Below are 15,029 nucleotides of genomic sequence, written 5' to 3' on the forward strand. Positions count from 1 at the left end.
GAGATCATGCCATTGCACTCCCGCCTGGGCAACAAGAGCAAGACTCCATCTTAAAAAAAAAAAAAAAATAGCTAACGCATGTGAGTTGCTATGAAGACTAATATAATTGTGTTGGCTATGCTAATATAAATTTAGTTTGTTGTATTATTTAATTTATTGTAGTTAGCTATTATCCTCATTTTATAGGTAACAAAACAGACAGTGTACCTGATATGTCCAAGATCACACAGCCAAGAAGAGGTAGAGCCAGGATTCAAATTCAGGAAACCTCCTGTAGTCCCAGCTACTTGGGAGCCCAAGGTGGGAAGGTCACTTGAGCTATGTGTTCAAGTGTAGCCTAGGCAACACAGTGAGACCCTGTCTCTCAAAAAACAAAAAACAAAAAAAAGCCAGGCGTGGTGGAAGGTGCCTGTGGTCCCAGCTACTCAGGAGGCTGAGGCAGGAGAATGGCAGGAACCCGGAGGGCAGAGCTTCCAGTGAGTGGAGATCGCGCCACTGCACTACAGCCTGGGTGACACTCAAAAAAAAAAAAAACCTTAAAAACCTGATTAAAGAGACAACAGTCACTCTTGTCTATACCAAGTCAGTTTACTTTTTTTTGTTGTTTTTATGTTTTCCTTAGACGGGGTTTCACTCGGTTGCCCAGGCTGGAGTGCAGCGGCATGTTAGCTCAATGCAAACTCCATATCCCAGGTTCAAGAGATCCTCCAGCCTCAGCTGGACTACAGGCACTACTGGTACGTACCACCACGGCCGACTAATTTTTTTTTTTTGTAGAGATGAAGTTTACCCATGTATACCAGGCTGGTCTTAACTCCTGAACTCAAGGGACCCGACCACCTCGGCCTCCCAAAGTGCTAAGATTACAGACCTGAGCCATGACACCTGCCCCAAGTCGGTTTTAAAATCAAACCATTTCTCCAAAAAAAATTTTTTTTTTTTTAACTACCTGGGACTACTGCCACATTCTCTCCTTCCTTACCTACCACTTGCCTATCAATAATTATTCACATAAACTAGCTCACTGAGGTAGGTCCTGCCTCCCAGACAATAAATCCCTCAAGGTCAGCCCAAAGCCTGCCTCAGCTAGCTGAGCAAGGCATTTGTTTCTTAATTTATTTGAGACAGGGTCTTGCTCTGTCACACAGGCTGACGTGCAGTGGCGTGATCATAACCTCCAACTCCTGAGTTCAAGCAATCCTCTCTCTTGCTTCAGCCTCCCAAGTGGCTAGGACTACAGGTGCATGCCACCACAGCTGGCCTTTTTTTTTTTTTTTTTTTTTGTAGAGACAAGGTCCCACTGTATTGCCGAAGCTGGTCTCAAACTCCTGGCCTCTAGCAATCCTCCTGCCTCAGCTTCCCAACGCACTGGGAATTACAGGTGTCAGCTACCACACCTGGCCACATTTGAAGCACTACAGATACATGATATGATTTAAATCTAGACATGAAACCCAGATTTAAGAATTATTTTCTAGAAAACTATAGACTTTTACTCTTTATGACCATTCGAAGATACCTATAGATTTTAAAATTCAGTTTTCCATATGTACATAGTATACTAGGTCCACAAATCTAGTAAATCTGTTTTCATTATGACCTCATCCATCCCATGATGTCCACCTATTTGGCTTAATAGGACAAAATGCCTGGAGGATCAACCAACAGTCTGTGCAGAGATTGTGGCAGAATTTAAGTGATGGGTTTGACTAGAACAGTAGCCTACCTGGATAGGCTGACCCCCTCAGTGATAGTCCCACTACCTCCATTACAAGAGATGGTCTCAAGTCCACCACACACAGAATTTAAAACAAGGTCCAAACCTCAGAAGAGGGCAGGGTGACAAGGCTAAAAGCCTCTAGGTGGTCTTGTTCCAGGAATAAGCCAACTAAAACTTCTCCAACGAAGGCCAAGTTGTAGAGGTGATAGGTGGAGAAGTTGAATAATCTGAAGATAGAGAGTCCATTTTTCCAAAACACACATTCAATGTCTGTCCTCCCATTCACTCAACCCAACTTTCCCCAAGTTATAGAACTTCAAATCAGCAATCCACAAACCAAAGAAGCAGGCTATAGGATTAACACAGGTGACATAATTAAAATAAAAGAGGGGAGGGAGATTTTAAAACAATCTGCAAGAGAAAAATGACAAATGATTTGGCTTTGTAGCTCCTTCTGGCTTGAGCAGTTAGGAGCCTGAGGGCTGAGGCAGCAGGACCTAAAGATGACAAGCAGGCAGAGCGCTCATCTGGACCAGGTCACTTTCAAGACCTGGGACTGTGACAGAGAACATCACCACGGGCCCTGAGAGCACATTTAGCTGTTTTTTGCAGGAACCAAGGGATTGAGACAGTGGCAGAACCCTCACTGGAGAGAAAGGAAGATGACAGAAAGCCACATTGACAAAGAAAAATTGCAAATACGCAGCGACAATCATAACCCTACCATCAACCCTCCATTTTCCAGGGTAATAACCAAAGGTAGGCTTATTAGCTTGGCCCTCAGACCACCCCATCACCACGCAGAAAACAAGAAACTTATCAAAATCCTCCTCCCATTCTTTCCCAGTCCTGCAAAGAAATAAAAAGGAGCAGCTAAGCACCTGAAAGCAAAGCAGTGAGCAGAAAGAGAAGCAAGGCAAAGAGCCATGGCCCCCAGTACTCCCTGAGATTACCCCAGTTAGCATCCACAAATAAGAACTCACAGTCATATAAGACTGAATGCTTTTGCACGATGGCAAGAGGGAAAAGGACATCTAGGGCAAGATCCTCCATCACAGGCAAGTTCACATGAAGCCAGTAAAGGAGGCGTAAGACAACCCACCTGACCTCCACTTGACTGACACGTACACCTCCCCAAAGTCGCCTTGCCCCAGTAGGCTCCCAAACCCAGTCTTTAAAGCCCCTTTTCCCAAAGGAGCAGTATGTTCTCCCATTATCATCCCACTCAACCAGTCTTCCATTTACCCAGCATTAAGCCCAAGCCTCCATCTTGTCCCTGGTTGGAAATGTCATATTTTTTGCCCAGGTCCTCAATCCCCAGCCCTAGAATAAAAGCATAAAAAGAGTCCTCAATTCCCCACCCAACCCTAGCATCCCTACTTGGTTATGCTTGCACCCCACCCCTTCCCAGATTCTATACCTTCAAATATAAACCCAGAGAGAGGACATCTGAAAATCTTAACAGATAGGGATAGGGAAAGGAGTCTCCAGTTACTATAATGGCAGGGGTTGGCAGGACACAGAGGATGCTCCATGGTAGCAGCTCAACAGGCAAAATACGACCAGAATGCCCCATACCTGCTTCAAGTTTTCTCTGCCCTTCCTTCTTCCAACCATAGGGCAGTATCAGGCAATGCCATTACCTCCACTCCACTACTGGTTCCTCTCTGGGTTCCAGCCCGAGCACTCATTTGAGCCTACTGCCTAAAGGATCCACTAGCCTGTAAATACCACGGCAGCCCACTCCCCACTTCCTGAGAGGCCAAACCCCAAAACCATCCCATTGGAACACAGGTTATTCCTGAACTAGAGAAAAGTCAGGGAAAATGATCAAGCACAGGCAGAGGAAAATGGGCATTATTTACTGCATTTTGGTGTGACTAACTCAAGTTGAGGGCTGAGGACCAGGCCATTTGCTCTGGACTCCAGTCTGAAAGATGGCAGGCTAGCAGGACGACGATAAGCTAAATCCTTCTGGGCCACAGGGCAATCCTTCTAATTCCCACATTCAAACCCCTTTCCTCACCAAGTCCTGGGTTCTCTGACTGCCTTCCCTTTAGCGATCACGTATTCCTGGATGTCAAATTGGCTGCTTTGACACTGAATGCAATCAAGACAATGACAACCAGGTTTCCAAACTGCAAATTGCCCCAAGTTTTATTTGTAGTCCATACAAAAGGGAAAAAAAATTAAGGTTTTCTAACACCACCTACTTGGGGAGATGGGGAAGTGGGACTGTGCCGCTCACCATCAGCTAGAACATTAGTGGTCAGCAGGGACTTGGATACATGCCAACTGACTGTCCCAACAGGAACTCAGTCTCAACAGTCTACAGAGGGACAGTCAGGGTACCCTGGACTGCTGGCACAGCTTGGCGCATAGGAAATGGTTAAGCTAACCCTTTCCTGGCCTCCTTCCCAGCTAAAAAGGAAAAGGCGCCGGCGACCTCAGCTGCAGGTTGCTTCCCCATCCAGACGACCTTAAATATCGCGCACAAAAATAAAAAGGAGCCAGGAAAAAAAATAAAAACATAAAAGAAATTCCCATTCTGGGGAGACGGGAGGCAGGGTAGAGGGAAAACCGCAGATCTAGAGCCAGTAGCAAGATTTGCTGCTGAGGCGAAGGAACAAAGTAGGTTACTGCCGAACACTCAAAAGGATCATCTCCTGGGGAAGGCCCACATGGTAGAGGGGATGAAAAACCACAACCAGGAAAGGTATGGGCCAGAGTAGTTATAACCTGGATCTGTAACCCTACCCACCTCTTTTCTCCCTCCCGCCCTGTGGTACCCCATCCCAGGATGGCCCTACATGCGGCGCTGGTAGCCAGAGTGCATCTGAGCTGCCCGCAGGTAATCATTATAGGAGCCCGAATAGCGTGCGTAATCGGAATGGGCATCGGGCAGGCGACGGTAATCCAGCGAGGACTTTGTCGGCGAGCGGCGGAACGAAAGCTGCGACTCTGATAAACGGCGGTAATCAGAGAGCTCGGCTAAACGCCGGTCGGAACCATACCTAGTCGAGAGAAGAAGACAGTTGGTGAATGAGACAATTGAGGGGAGGACTCCAGGTGGGCACTGGGGAGATGCCAATGGGGAAAGGGAGGGTGTGATCACACTGCTCTCCAAGAGATTGGTCTCCTTTAGTCAGAAGGCTCATCACCCTATCCAGGCCAAAAAAATCAAGCCTGGCTTCAACTCAGTGGGAAACCAAACCCTCCACTGAAGTCCTCCCCTCTGAACTGGCCAAGGTGGATTTTGGTCTACATTCCCACACCACAGCAAACTATCTCCACCCCTGGGCCCTGCAGAGAAAGACCTTGGTTATTTATCAACAGAACGGCGGATGAAAGCAAGGTCCCCAAATTCCCAGAGTGGACGCACCTCATAAACTTGCCTTTAGCCAGTGAGTGCCAAAGGGACTACTCTTTAACCCCCATCCCTGCCAAAGCCAGGACAACCACGTAATAGGCTTAAGGATCCTTGAGACAGTGGGAAAGGATATGGGCCACAGTCCTGCAGGCAGTAGCTCCAATGACACTTGGGCTAGCCTAGACAGGTGACAGTGTGCCTGGTCTGACTAGCAGGTACCACCCCAGGCTGAGCACTATGCTCCACCTGAACCCTGGTGACCAGAGAAGTTCACTGACACTGCTCCCCTCGGCCTCTGGACATCCCACAGAAATAGAGAAGAGAAGACCGAGGGAGGGGCCGATGCCTCCAGTTTCCCTCCCATGCCAACCTCAGCCCCTTGCCCTAAGCCCCAGCTGGGGGCAGAGGCGGGGGGGCATACAGTACCTTTTCGACATGGCGACAGCCTTTTTGTAGGGATCGTCGTAGCTGGCCCGGGGTGGGGAGAGGCGGGTACGCTCATAGGGCGGCGGGGTGCTGTTGGCGTTGGCAACGGCCCCCTGGGACATGGACAGGTAGGCTGCAGATGGCTGACCTGCCCCATCGTAGGCATTGCCTGGCTGACCGCGGTAGGAGGCAGCAGCCTGGGGATGCTGCTGGGCAGCATAGGAAGCAGCCAATGAGGCTGACGACTGAGTGCGGTAAGGAGCTGCCAGGGTGGCAGAAGGTTGGGCCCCGTAGGCTGCTGCGGCACCATAGGAGCCAGTGGCCGCAGCAGCCGACTGAGCCCCATAGGAGCCTGAGAGGCCCATTGATGCTTGGGCCCCGTAACTATTCAGCTGGGTCTGGACAACCGGCTGGGCCCCATAAGAGCCAGCCATTGGGGTAGTGGCTTGTGCAGCATAGGCTGCTGGCTGGCTGGCATAGGCAGCAGCTGTGGCTGGCTGTGCCACATAGGCAGCAGGTTGGGAAGAGTAGGAAGCAGCCTGCTGTGCAGCGTATGGGGCAGACTGGGCATTGTAAGAGGCCGAGGGCTGGGCATTGTAAGAAGCTGCCTGGGCTCCATAAGCTAGTGAGGAGGCTGCAGACTGGGCCCCATAGGAGGCTGCCTGAGCCCCGTAGGAGCCTAAGGAGGAAGCTGCTCCCTGGGTGTTGTAGGAAGAAGCAGCTGCACGAACCCCATAGGAAGAGGCAGCCTGGGCGCCGTAAGAGGATGGCTGGTTACCATAGGAGGCAAGGGAGGAACCCTGAGCCCCATAGGAATTGAGAGAAGAAGCCGCAGCTGCCTGACCCCCATAGGAGGAAAGGGCCGAGGCCGAGGGCTGGGCTCCACCATAGGGGCCGAGTGAAGAAGCTGCAGCAGACTGGGAGCTAGGACTAGCCAGCTGGCCCCTGTATGGGGCCCCAAGGGAGACAGAGGGCTGAGCGCGGTAAGAGGCTGCCTGGGCTGTTATGGGCTGAGTCCGATAGCCAACACCCAAAGAGGCAGAAGGCTGGGCCCTGTAGGCAGCTCCCAGTGACACTGACGGCTGGGCCCGGTAGGTAGCTGGCTGGGCCGTCAGAGGAGCCACATAAGAGGCTCGGGGAGGTGAACGGCGCAGAGGGCTGCGGTCGCGACCAAAGAAGGGTGGTGTGGGCTGACGGGCTTGCCCATCAAAGCCACCAGTGCTGTTGCCAAAAGCCTGCTGGTAGTCGAAGGTGGCAGAGAAGCCACCAGTTCCAGGGAAGGCCGTATCCCCAGCCCCTGGTTTCTTGGTCTTGTCCCCAGACTGGACAGCCAGGCCAGGCCCCTTCTTCTGACCCTTGGTGGAGAGTTCCACGTTGATGCGCTTGCCCTTCACTTCTTTGCCGTTGAGCTGCGCGATTGCGGCTTTGGCATCTGCTTCCTTCTCCATGTGAACAAACGCGTAGTCTGATAAAGCAGCAGACAGAGGGTTAGCAATTAGGGGGGCAGGGCATGCTACGTGATGGGTCCCAAATTGGACACAGAACAGCACCCAGCTGTTGCCAGCTACCTCCACGGCCTCCAAACCCTCTCCAGGAGTGTGTCATAAAATGTGGCTCCCATATAACAAAGCTTCTGACTGTCCCAAGCAGTCATCTTTGCCTACAGCCTTCTTCCCATTCTCCCCTTTACAAACCCTGCCACCTCACCCAACTTCCTGGTGAGAGAAGGAGCAGAGATGAACTGCAACACTGGATAAAAATCTTCACCATCTCCTGTAAGTACAAACCATCAGAACAAAATGCAGAAAGGGTTCCTAGATCACTCAATTCTTCAGTGTTCTCAACCCAAGCTCACCGAACAGCTTTGAGGCCTAGCTCACTGTTGAAGCCTAACTCTCAAACACTGGAAACGACCACTCACATTTTGGTATGACCCATCTCTCAGCCCATGTCCAATTAAGGCAAGAAAGTTAGACTGCAATAAGCAAGCAGTTCACAACATTGTTCCAATATGATCTCTCTTGCTTTTTCACAGTACTTCCCGAGTTTTCAAGGCACTCTCAGGTACGGGAGGACCTCATTTGGGCCTCACAATCCTGTGAGGTAGGCAGGGCAAAGAATCATTATCTCCATTTAACAGATGGACATACATACATGCTCAGAGTTTTTACATGGCTTGCCCCACTCAAAGTGTGTTAGAGTCAGGACCAGAATCACAGCTCTTCCAATGTCCCTTTGCTACACAATCTATCCCTGAGAAGTCAAGGTATAAGGCAGGACCGTGTCATATGACTAAAACTTAAGGCTTAGAAGCAGAGAAGACGAACCCTGTGTAAGCCAACGAGGTATGGGAATAGAAACAGCCTAGTGGCTGAGTTTATGCCCAATCCCCCTGTCCCAGACCACATTACATCCTCCACTGTTTCCTCTTTAAGGGACAGAGGTATACCTTACACCTTGGGCTTCTGTTCACAGAGCAGACTGCTTACAGGAAATATCTGGTTTCTCACCTATAAGGCATGAAGCTGCAATTACTGCAGCTAACAGGCTCTGCTAAGCAGGTTAACCCTGCAGCTCTCATGATCTGAGTAAGCTGTGGTAGGGTAGGAGAAGACAGGATGTTGGTCTCAAAGTTATATACTTATCCACCACACAGAAGGATAAAACTTCAGGTAGTGAAGGAGTGGAGAGAAATTCTCAAGTCCACACTCACAAAGCACAATAGCACAGGCAGAATCTGAACAAGAGAAGCCTGCCCCTAGGAAATAGGGTTCTGAGCTTATTAGCTCCATTCTCAACCTGTGGCTACTCTCAGATAGCATCCAAGTACCAGGATGCTATCTGTCATATCAGTTTAAGAAACAAAGAGCTACCTGGATGACAATACGAAGATAAGAAACATTCTTAATAATCTCCAAACAAGGGTCCTCATTTTTAGAAACTTTCGTACTGGAATGCCCATCTAGCTGCTCCTACAGAACAAGTCATTTCCCTGGATTTGAAGACAATGACACAAACCTCAGGATAATGGGAAAAAAAATACAATCAATAAGTAGAAGTCAGAAGCGTGGCATAGCACAAAAGTGATCCTTAATTAAGAATTCAATGGTCTCAGTTCCAGATACAGGTATTACTGACTTGTTATCTTAGGAAACTTATCATTTAGGCAGGTGCGGTGGCTCATGAGATCAGGAGTTCAAGACCAGCATGACCAATGTGGTGAAACCCCGTCTCTCCTAAAAATACAAAAATTAGCCAGGTGTGGTGGTGCACACCTATAATCCCAGCTACTCGGGAAGCTGAGGCAGGAGAATCACTTGAACCTGGGAGGTGGAGGTTGCAGTGAGCTGAGATGGCACCACTGTACTCCAGCCTGGGTGACACCGCAAGACTCCATTTCAAAAAAAGAAAAAGAAAAAAAAAAAAAGAAAAGAAACTGGCCAAGCACGGTGGCTCATGCATGTAATCCCAACACTTTAGGAAGTCCAGATGGGTGGATCACCTGAGGTCAGGAGTTCAAGACCAGCCTGGCCAACATGGTGAAACCAAGTCTCTACTAAAAATACAAAAATTACCTGGGTGTGGTGGCAGTCACCTGTAATCCCAGCTACTCGGGAGGCTGAGGAAGGAGAACCACTTGAACCCAGGAGAAAGAGGAGGTTGTAGTAAGCCAAGATCATGCCACTGCACTCCAGCCTGGGTGACAAGAGCAAAACTCCATCTCAAAAAAAAAATAAAAAGAAACTTACCACTTATTTCCTCCGACAAATCTATCCTACCTACCTCAAAGTTAAGAGGTTCAAGAGAAAAGACAAAAGTGCCTTGTAAGACATAAACAGCTACAGAATAAGGAATTATGACTATTCAAACCTAGAAATAACCAGAGGTTTATTTCCCTATAGAATATTATCTTTCATCTCAAGCAAAACACAATGCCATGCAAACCTAGAACCTGGCAGAGATGATAAAAGAACAAAATGAGGCCAGGCACAGTGGCTCACGCCGAATCTCGGCACTTTGGGAAGCCAAGGCAGGTGGACCATCTGAGGTCAGGAGTTCAAGACCAGCCTGACCAACACGGTGAAACTCCGTCTTTACTAAAAATACAAAATTAGCCGGCTGTGGTGGCATGTGCCTGTAATCCCAGCTACTCAGGAGGCTAAGGCAGGAGAATCACTTGAACCCAGGAGGCAGCGGTTGCAGTGAGTCAAGATCACGCCACTGCACTCCAGCCTGGGCAAAAAGGGTGAAACTCCATCTCAAAAAGAAAAAAGAATTACCACAACTCTGTCCTCAACACTCCCATGGCCGGAGCCTTATCTACTACTTGGGAAAAACTACGTGTTTCTTTCGGCCTAGCCATAAGGCACTAAAGTTGTCCTGTGATCTCTCATCTCCACTTTGGGTAGAGTAAGCTAAAAAACAAAAAACTAAAAACTAGCACATGGCCTAAGAGCCCTTTAAAAGCAGAGGCTGGGCCAGGCATGGTGGCTCCCTCCTGTAATCCTAATACTTTGAGAGACTGAGGTGGAAGGATGGCTTGAGCTCAGGAGGTCAAGGCTACAGTGAGCCACAATCATGCCACTGCACTCTGGCCTGAGCAACAAAGCGAGACCCTATCTCTAAAAGAATGAATAAATATTTTTTAAAATTTTTACATAAAAAATAAAAATAAAAGCAGAGGCTGAGGTAATCCTTGGAAATGGCAAAACCACCTGGAGATGGTAAGCAGAAAGACCCAAAGTGGAGAGGAAGCAGAGTTGCTGGAGCTCATAGGCACTTGTTCAGGGGAGGGGCCTCTAGACATTCTGAGGTAATATTAAGGAACGGTTCTAATAGTCCAGATAATTCCATCCACAAATTCCTGACACTAGAATAAGACAAAAACTTCCACGGGCTTACAAGAGCATTTGGACATCCCATTGTCTGTTTCCCTCCTTAGGTGGTTTTTATTCAGACCAAGTGGTGAAAATTGAAAACTGAGGTGTCACATGCATAATTCAAATGACTGCCCAGATGAGTTGCATAACTGATCAAAAAATTTAAAAATCCAGGCCGGGCATGGTGGTTCATGCCTGTAATCCCAATACTTTGGGAGGCCTAGGCAGGCAGATCACCTGAGGTTAGGAGTTCGAGACCAGCCTGGCCAACATAGTGAAACCCTGTCTGCACTAAAAATTCAAAAATTAGTCAGGTGTGGTGGCCTGTAGTCCCAGCTACTTGAGAGGCTGAGGCAGGACAACTGCTTGAACCCAGGAGGCAGAGGCTGCAGTGAGCTGAGATCTCGCCACTGCACTCCAGCCTGGACAACAGAACGAGACTCTGTCTCAAAAAATAATATATAAATAATATAAAAATAAGTACAAAATTTTAAAATCCATCTGATACAATTACAACCCAACTGTATCAGGAAGTTTTTAAGCCTGATATTGGAGGAGAAAGTGTGAATAGGTGGCCCAGCTAACTCAACCACATCCAATAGTGACACGCCCTATCACAGTAAGCGGCAAAGCACAGACCTAGCTATATTAAAGATGTCCTGAAACCCAGGTACTCCTAAAACCATTAAAACCAGAGATCTGAAAAATTCCAGGAACCTTGTTGCCTGGAGATCTAATTCAAGGAAACTCTGAAGGAAATCACTGCATTGGGACTATCAAGTAATGTTTTACAGAGATCTCCAAATGGTCTGGTGGCGTCAAAAGTCCTCCAGTACCAAAATTAAATGAATCCAGAAAAATAAGTTCTCCTAAGACTAAAAATCTTAAACTTGAGGGCCAGGCACAGTGGCTCACGCCTGTAATCCCAGCACTTTGGGAGGCCAAGGCAGGCGGATCACAAGGTCAGGAAATGGAGACCATCCTGGCTAACACGGTGAAACTCCGTCTCTACTAAAAATACAAAAATTAGCCGTCTCTACTAAAAATACAAAAATTAGTGGCAGGCGCCTGTAGTCCCAGCGACTCTGTAGTCCCAGCGACTCGGGAGGCTGAGGCAGAAAGGCGTGAACCCGGGAGGCGGAGCTTGCAGTGAGCTGAGGTCTCGCCACTGCATTCCAGCCTGGGCGACAAAGCGAGACTCCACCTCAAAAAAAAAGAAAAAATCTTAAACTTGAAACTACAGAGTTCTGTATAGGAAGAAGAAACAGTCACTCACAAAAATGAAGAGGAGATATTTTCCTCTTTGGTCTTTCAGATCTCCCCACAAGTCTGTACGCATTTCCGGAAGCTGTTCATCTTTGAACACCTAATAGGAGGAAACTGTGGAGTGGTTACAATCCACTGTTGCTATTGAGATTTCTGTTCTACAAACCCTATCTAAGCTCCTAGAGTAACCAAGCAACTATGTTGGTTTTTTTTTCCTGTGAAAGAAAACAGAGCTGGTTGTCCTGTGCAACACCAAGCTTCTGTGCTTTTCAAAGCCCTGTCAGCCAACACGAGGAGACTCAATCAAATGACCACTCCTATCACAAGAAATGAATACACTCTAAATTTAGAGAGCCAGTCGCTTCTACTACACTCCCAACTTTCAACCCTCACTTTCCGTCATCACAAATAGAAAGACAGACATCAGTGGAGAACATGATGTTCAAATCTTTCCCGCAGTCTCTTACATCGAAGTATATCAGGAGCTCTGTTACACAACAACGTAACTGCAAATAGTTGACCACCACTCCCTGAGTAAGTCAATGCATTTCTGCCAAATGTTTACAAAGGAACAAAATGCACAAAACTCCCTCTAACTCTCACAAGGAGTCAGCCAGGAGTTCTAAAAATTCATGGGCAGTTATGCTCTTCACCCCCACTGTCACTTGGTGCTGGGTCCCAAGCAAATCCAGGCAAATTTTTGGCATTCTCTACCACCCGAAAGCAAGCAAGGAGCTTGAGTTCCAGGGAGACTGTCCCTTCAGATGTTTGACTCTAGACTCTCAATCTAGTAGCCACCCTACCTAACAACCACAAAAGAAACTTGGTAAGTCAATTAAACACAAAACTCTCATAAATGAGACTCATATACCCCATCCTTTTGCTGGACAAGTACCCAATCTGAGACCCTCCCCCACTCTTTTACTCTAAACAAAAGCAAAAATCCATGCACCATACAGCCTGCCTCAGAGCACCCAGCAGGAAAGCCCGATTCCGGATAGTCGTGGACGTGTATAACCTGAGTTGAGGAAAATAGAATGCAGTATTAATGCAGAACAAGGACTTGTTCCTAGAAGTGGACACTATGACCCTTTATATTTCCCCCACTTAAATGACTAGGAATGGCCCCAAAGATGTGCCTTTCCAGGACATCAAATGAAATATCTTGGTGGGATAATTAAGCATTTGCACCTACATTTATTTCCTATCCCTGAAACTTCTCACACAGGGTATGAGCAGGTATGAACCCACCAGAAGTAGGGCATCAGATACTCCCAGGCTGCATCCTCCTAGATGACAGGGCAAAGTTAGCTCTGATCTGTTCCAAAGTGGAGCAGAGGCTGGCCACATACACAAGGGCTGTCCTACCAAACCTTGCCAATGTAAAAGAGCTTAAGGAATAAAAACTCAGGTTATGAAAAAGTCAACTGGGTCCCTAGTCAGGCTTAAATTATGGTGACACATTTTTCTCGAAGAAAAGGCAATAGGAATCTGCCCTGAGGATTAGACTACTCAAGCAATGACTACTACTGATTCAATAAATCGTGTTCAGCCACTGTTTAATGAAGACCTCTCACAGACCCCTCCCCAGGACCCCCTCAGCCAGAGTATGCCCCCTTGCAAAGTCACCAAGCTTATGAAAGAAAGACACTGCCCTAGGGCACTGGCTTGGCACGTAAAGACTACGCAGAAGGGGCCTTCATAAAACAAACTTTCTTGCAAATGCAAAAGGCTGGGGTTTCCAGTTGACAAATGTAAAATCGAGCCCAAAGAAAAATCCCAGGTTTGAGGGAGGAGGAAAGCACAGAGCTGCCACGCCTAACCTACCTAATATTGAAAGGCCAAACAAAGTGATTCGGAAGGGGCCCCTCTCGTACCCACGTGTAATTGTGCCCGTGAGTAGACCCATGCCAGACAAGACTAACAGACCCCAGCCCGAGAAACGTCCAAGGGCCCCGTTACCTTCCGCTTGAGCACATTCATCGGGAGGGAACAGGAGGGCGGCCTTGGGGGCGTCAGTCCCCACCTTTTCCCTCTTCCCTTGCTCTGACCGACGTCTGGAGAGGAAGTGGGGAAGTTGAGAAATCTTCCCCGCTTCATGATCCGGCTTGTGCCCGTCACTTCCCAATTTCCGCTGGGTGCCAGGCCCAGGAGACCAGGAGAAGGCGCGCCCCCGGTACACTCGCAAGGCTCTCAGGCGCGTCCCCGGCCCCGTAGCTTGGCTCGCAGTGGCCGCCGCACCCACCCAGAGCCGCTTCCTCCTACTTGGTGGACGGTTCCTGGACCGCAGGGGAGGAGGGTGGCTCTACCCAACGCGCCCCCAACACCTCCGGCCTGCTCCCGCGCACTTCCCAACCCCTCCCAACCGCGCAGTGACCGACCCCCGGGTAAGGGGCGTGGCTAACAGGCAGAGTGCCCCGAGCGCGCCCCCGCCCCCGAGCGCGCCTCCGCGTTACCTTTCACCACGTCACACTCGATGACGCGTCCGCGGCGCTCGAAGAGGCTGCGCAGTTCCTGGCTCGTGCATGCAGCCGACACATTGCCCACGAAAATCTTCCAAGTATTAAGAGGCCTTGGGCGCGACATCTCCACCACGAGCGCGCGCCCCGGCCGCAGCTCGTGGCCGTGCAGGGCTTCGATGGCGCGCAGCGCGCCCGCGTTCTCGCGCATGTGCACGAAGGCGAACTGTTTCATGACGGCGCAGCTCATGACCGTGCCGTAGGGCGCAAAGAGGGCTGCCAGCTCCTCCGGAGTCGTATCCGCCCCGTCGACGTTGCCCACGAATATCTTCATTTTGTCGCCGCAGCCGCCTTCCCGGAGAGCCCGGACGTCTCCTCCAGCGATAGGAAAGACGTCCGAACGAGCGGCAGTCCTCCCCAGGAATGGCTGGCGAGCGAGAACCCCGCCGCGCAGGCGCCCTGGCCTAGCCAATGGGGACCCGCATCCCGCGCGTCCAACGACCAATCAGAAACGCTGAGGGAAGATGCGCTCAAGCACAGCCAATCCCGGAGGACCTAGAGCCCGCTCGTTAGCTGAGGGGGTGGGAAAGGGACGACCAACCGCCACAGCCCGTGGCGGGGGGAGGGTTGGGAGGGAGAGGGAGGGCTGAAGAGAGGAGAACGCGCGCGAGCGGCCCGGCGGCAAAGGGGCCTAGTCTGTGAGGCGGCCTCTGGCCCGGGTGGGGCTGGAACCGGCGGGCTCCTAGGAAAAACTTTGTTCAATTGGAAGTCAGGGCTCCTCCCATTCTGGAAGCCCTGTCCAAACCCGCGCCTGGAGGTGGCCGCGTGAGTGTAGAGGGGAAGGCAGGGCCTGCCGGGAGAAACCAAGACAGGCGCCTTGAGTCGGCAAACGGCTCCCGGGACTGTGC

General features: G+C 49.6%; 1 protein-coding gene across 4 annotated transcripts; it reads right to left on the reverse strand.

The window, feature by feature from the left end:
• Positions 1-3,850: 3,850 nt before the first annotated feature.
• RBM14 (RNA binding motif protein 14) lies at positions 3,851-14,733 on the reverse strand. Of its 4 annotated transcripts, XM_011942405.1 has the most exons (4): positions 14,119-14,733; positions 7,224-7,289; positions 5,517-6,981; positions 3,851-4,734 (listed from the first exon to the last, which is right to left on the reverse strand). In XM_011942405.1, the coding sequence occupies exons 1-4, from the start codon at positions 14,453-14,455 to the stop codon at positions 4,527-4,529; spliced, it is 2,076 nt and encodes a 691-aa protein (XP_011797795.1). In that variant the 5' UTR covers positions 14,456-14,733; the 3' UTR covers positions 3,851-4,526. The 4 variants fall into 4 exon arrangements, with proteins under 4 accessions (XP_011797795.1, XP_011797797.1, XP_011797796.1 ...); XM_011942407.1 differs by lacking the exon at positions 7,224-7,289 and having other exon boundaries at positions 6,871-6,981; XM_011942406.1 differs by lacking the exon at positions 7,224-7,289.
• Positions 14,734-15,029: the final 296 nt, after the last annotated feature.

The sequence above is a fragment of the Colobus angolensis genome, unplaced genomic scaffold, assembly GCF_000951035.1.
Source record: "Colobus angolensis palliatus isolate OR3802 unplaced genomic scaffold, Cang.pa_1.0 Scaffold21, whole genome shotgun sequence".
Classification (NCBI taxonomy): domain Eukaryota; kingdom Metazoa; phylum Chordata; class Mammalia; order Primates; family Cercopithecidae; genus Colobus; species Colobus angolensis.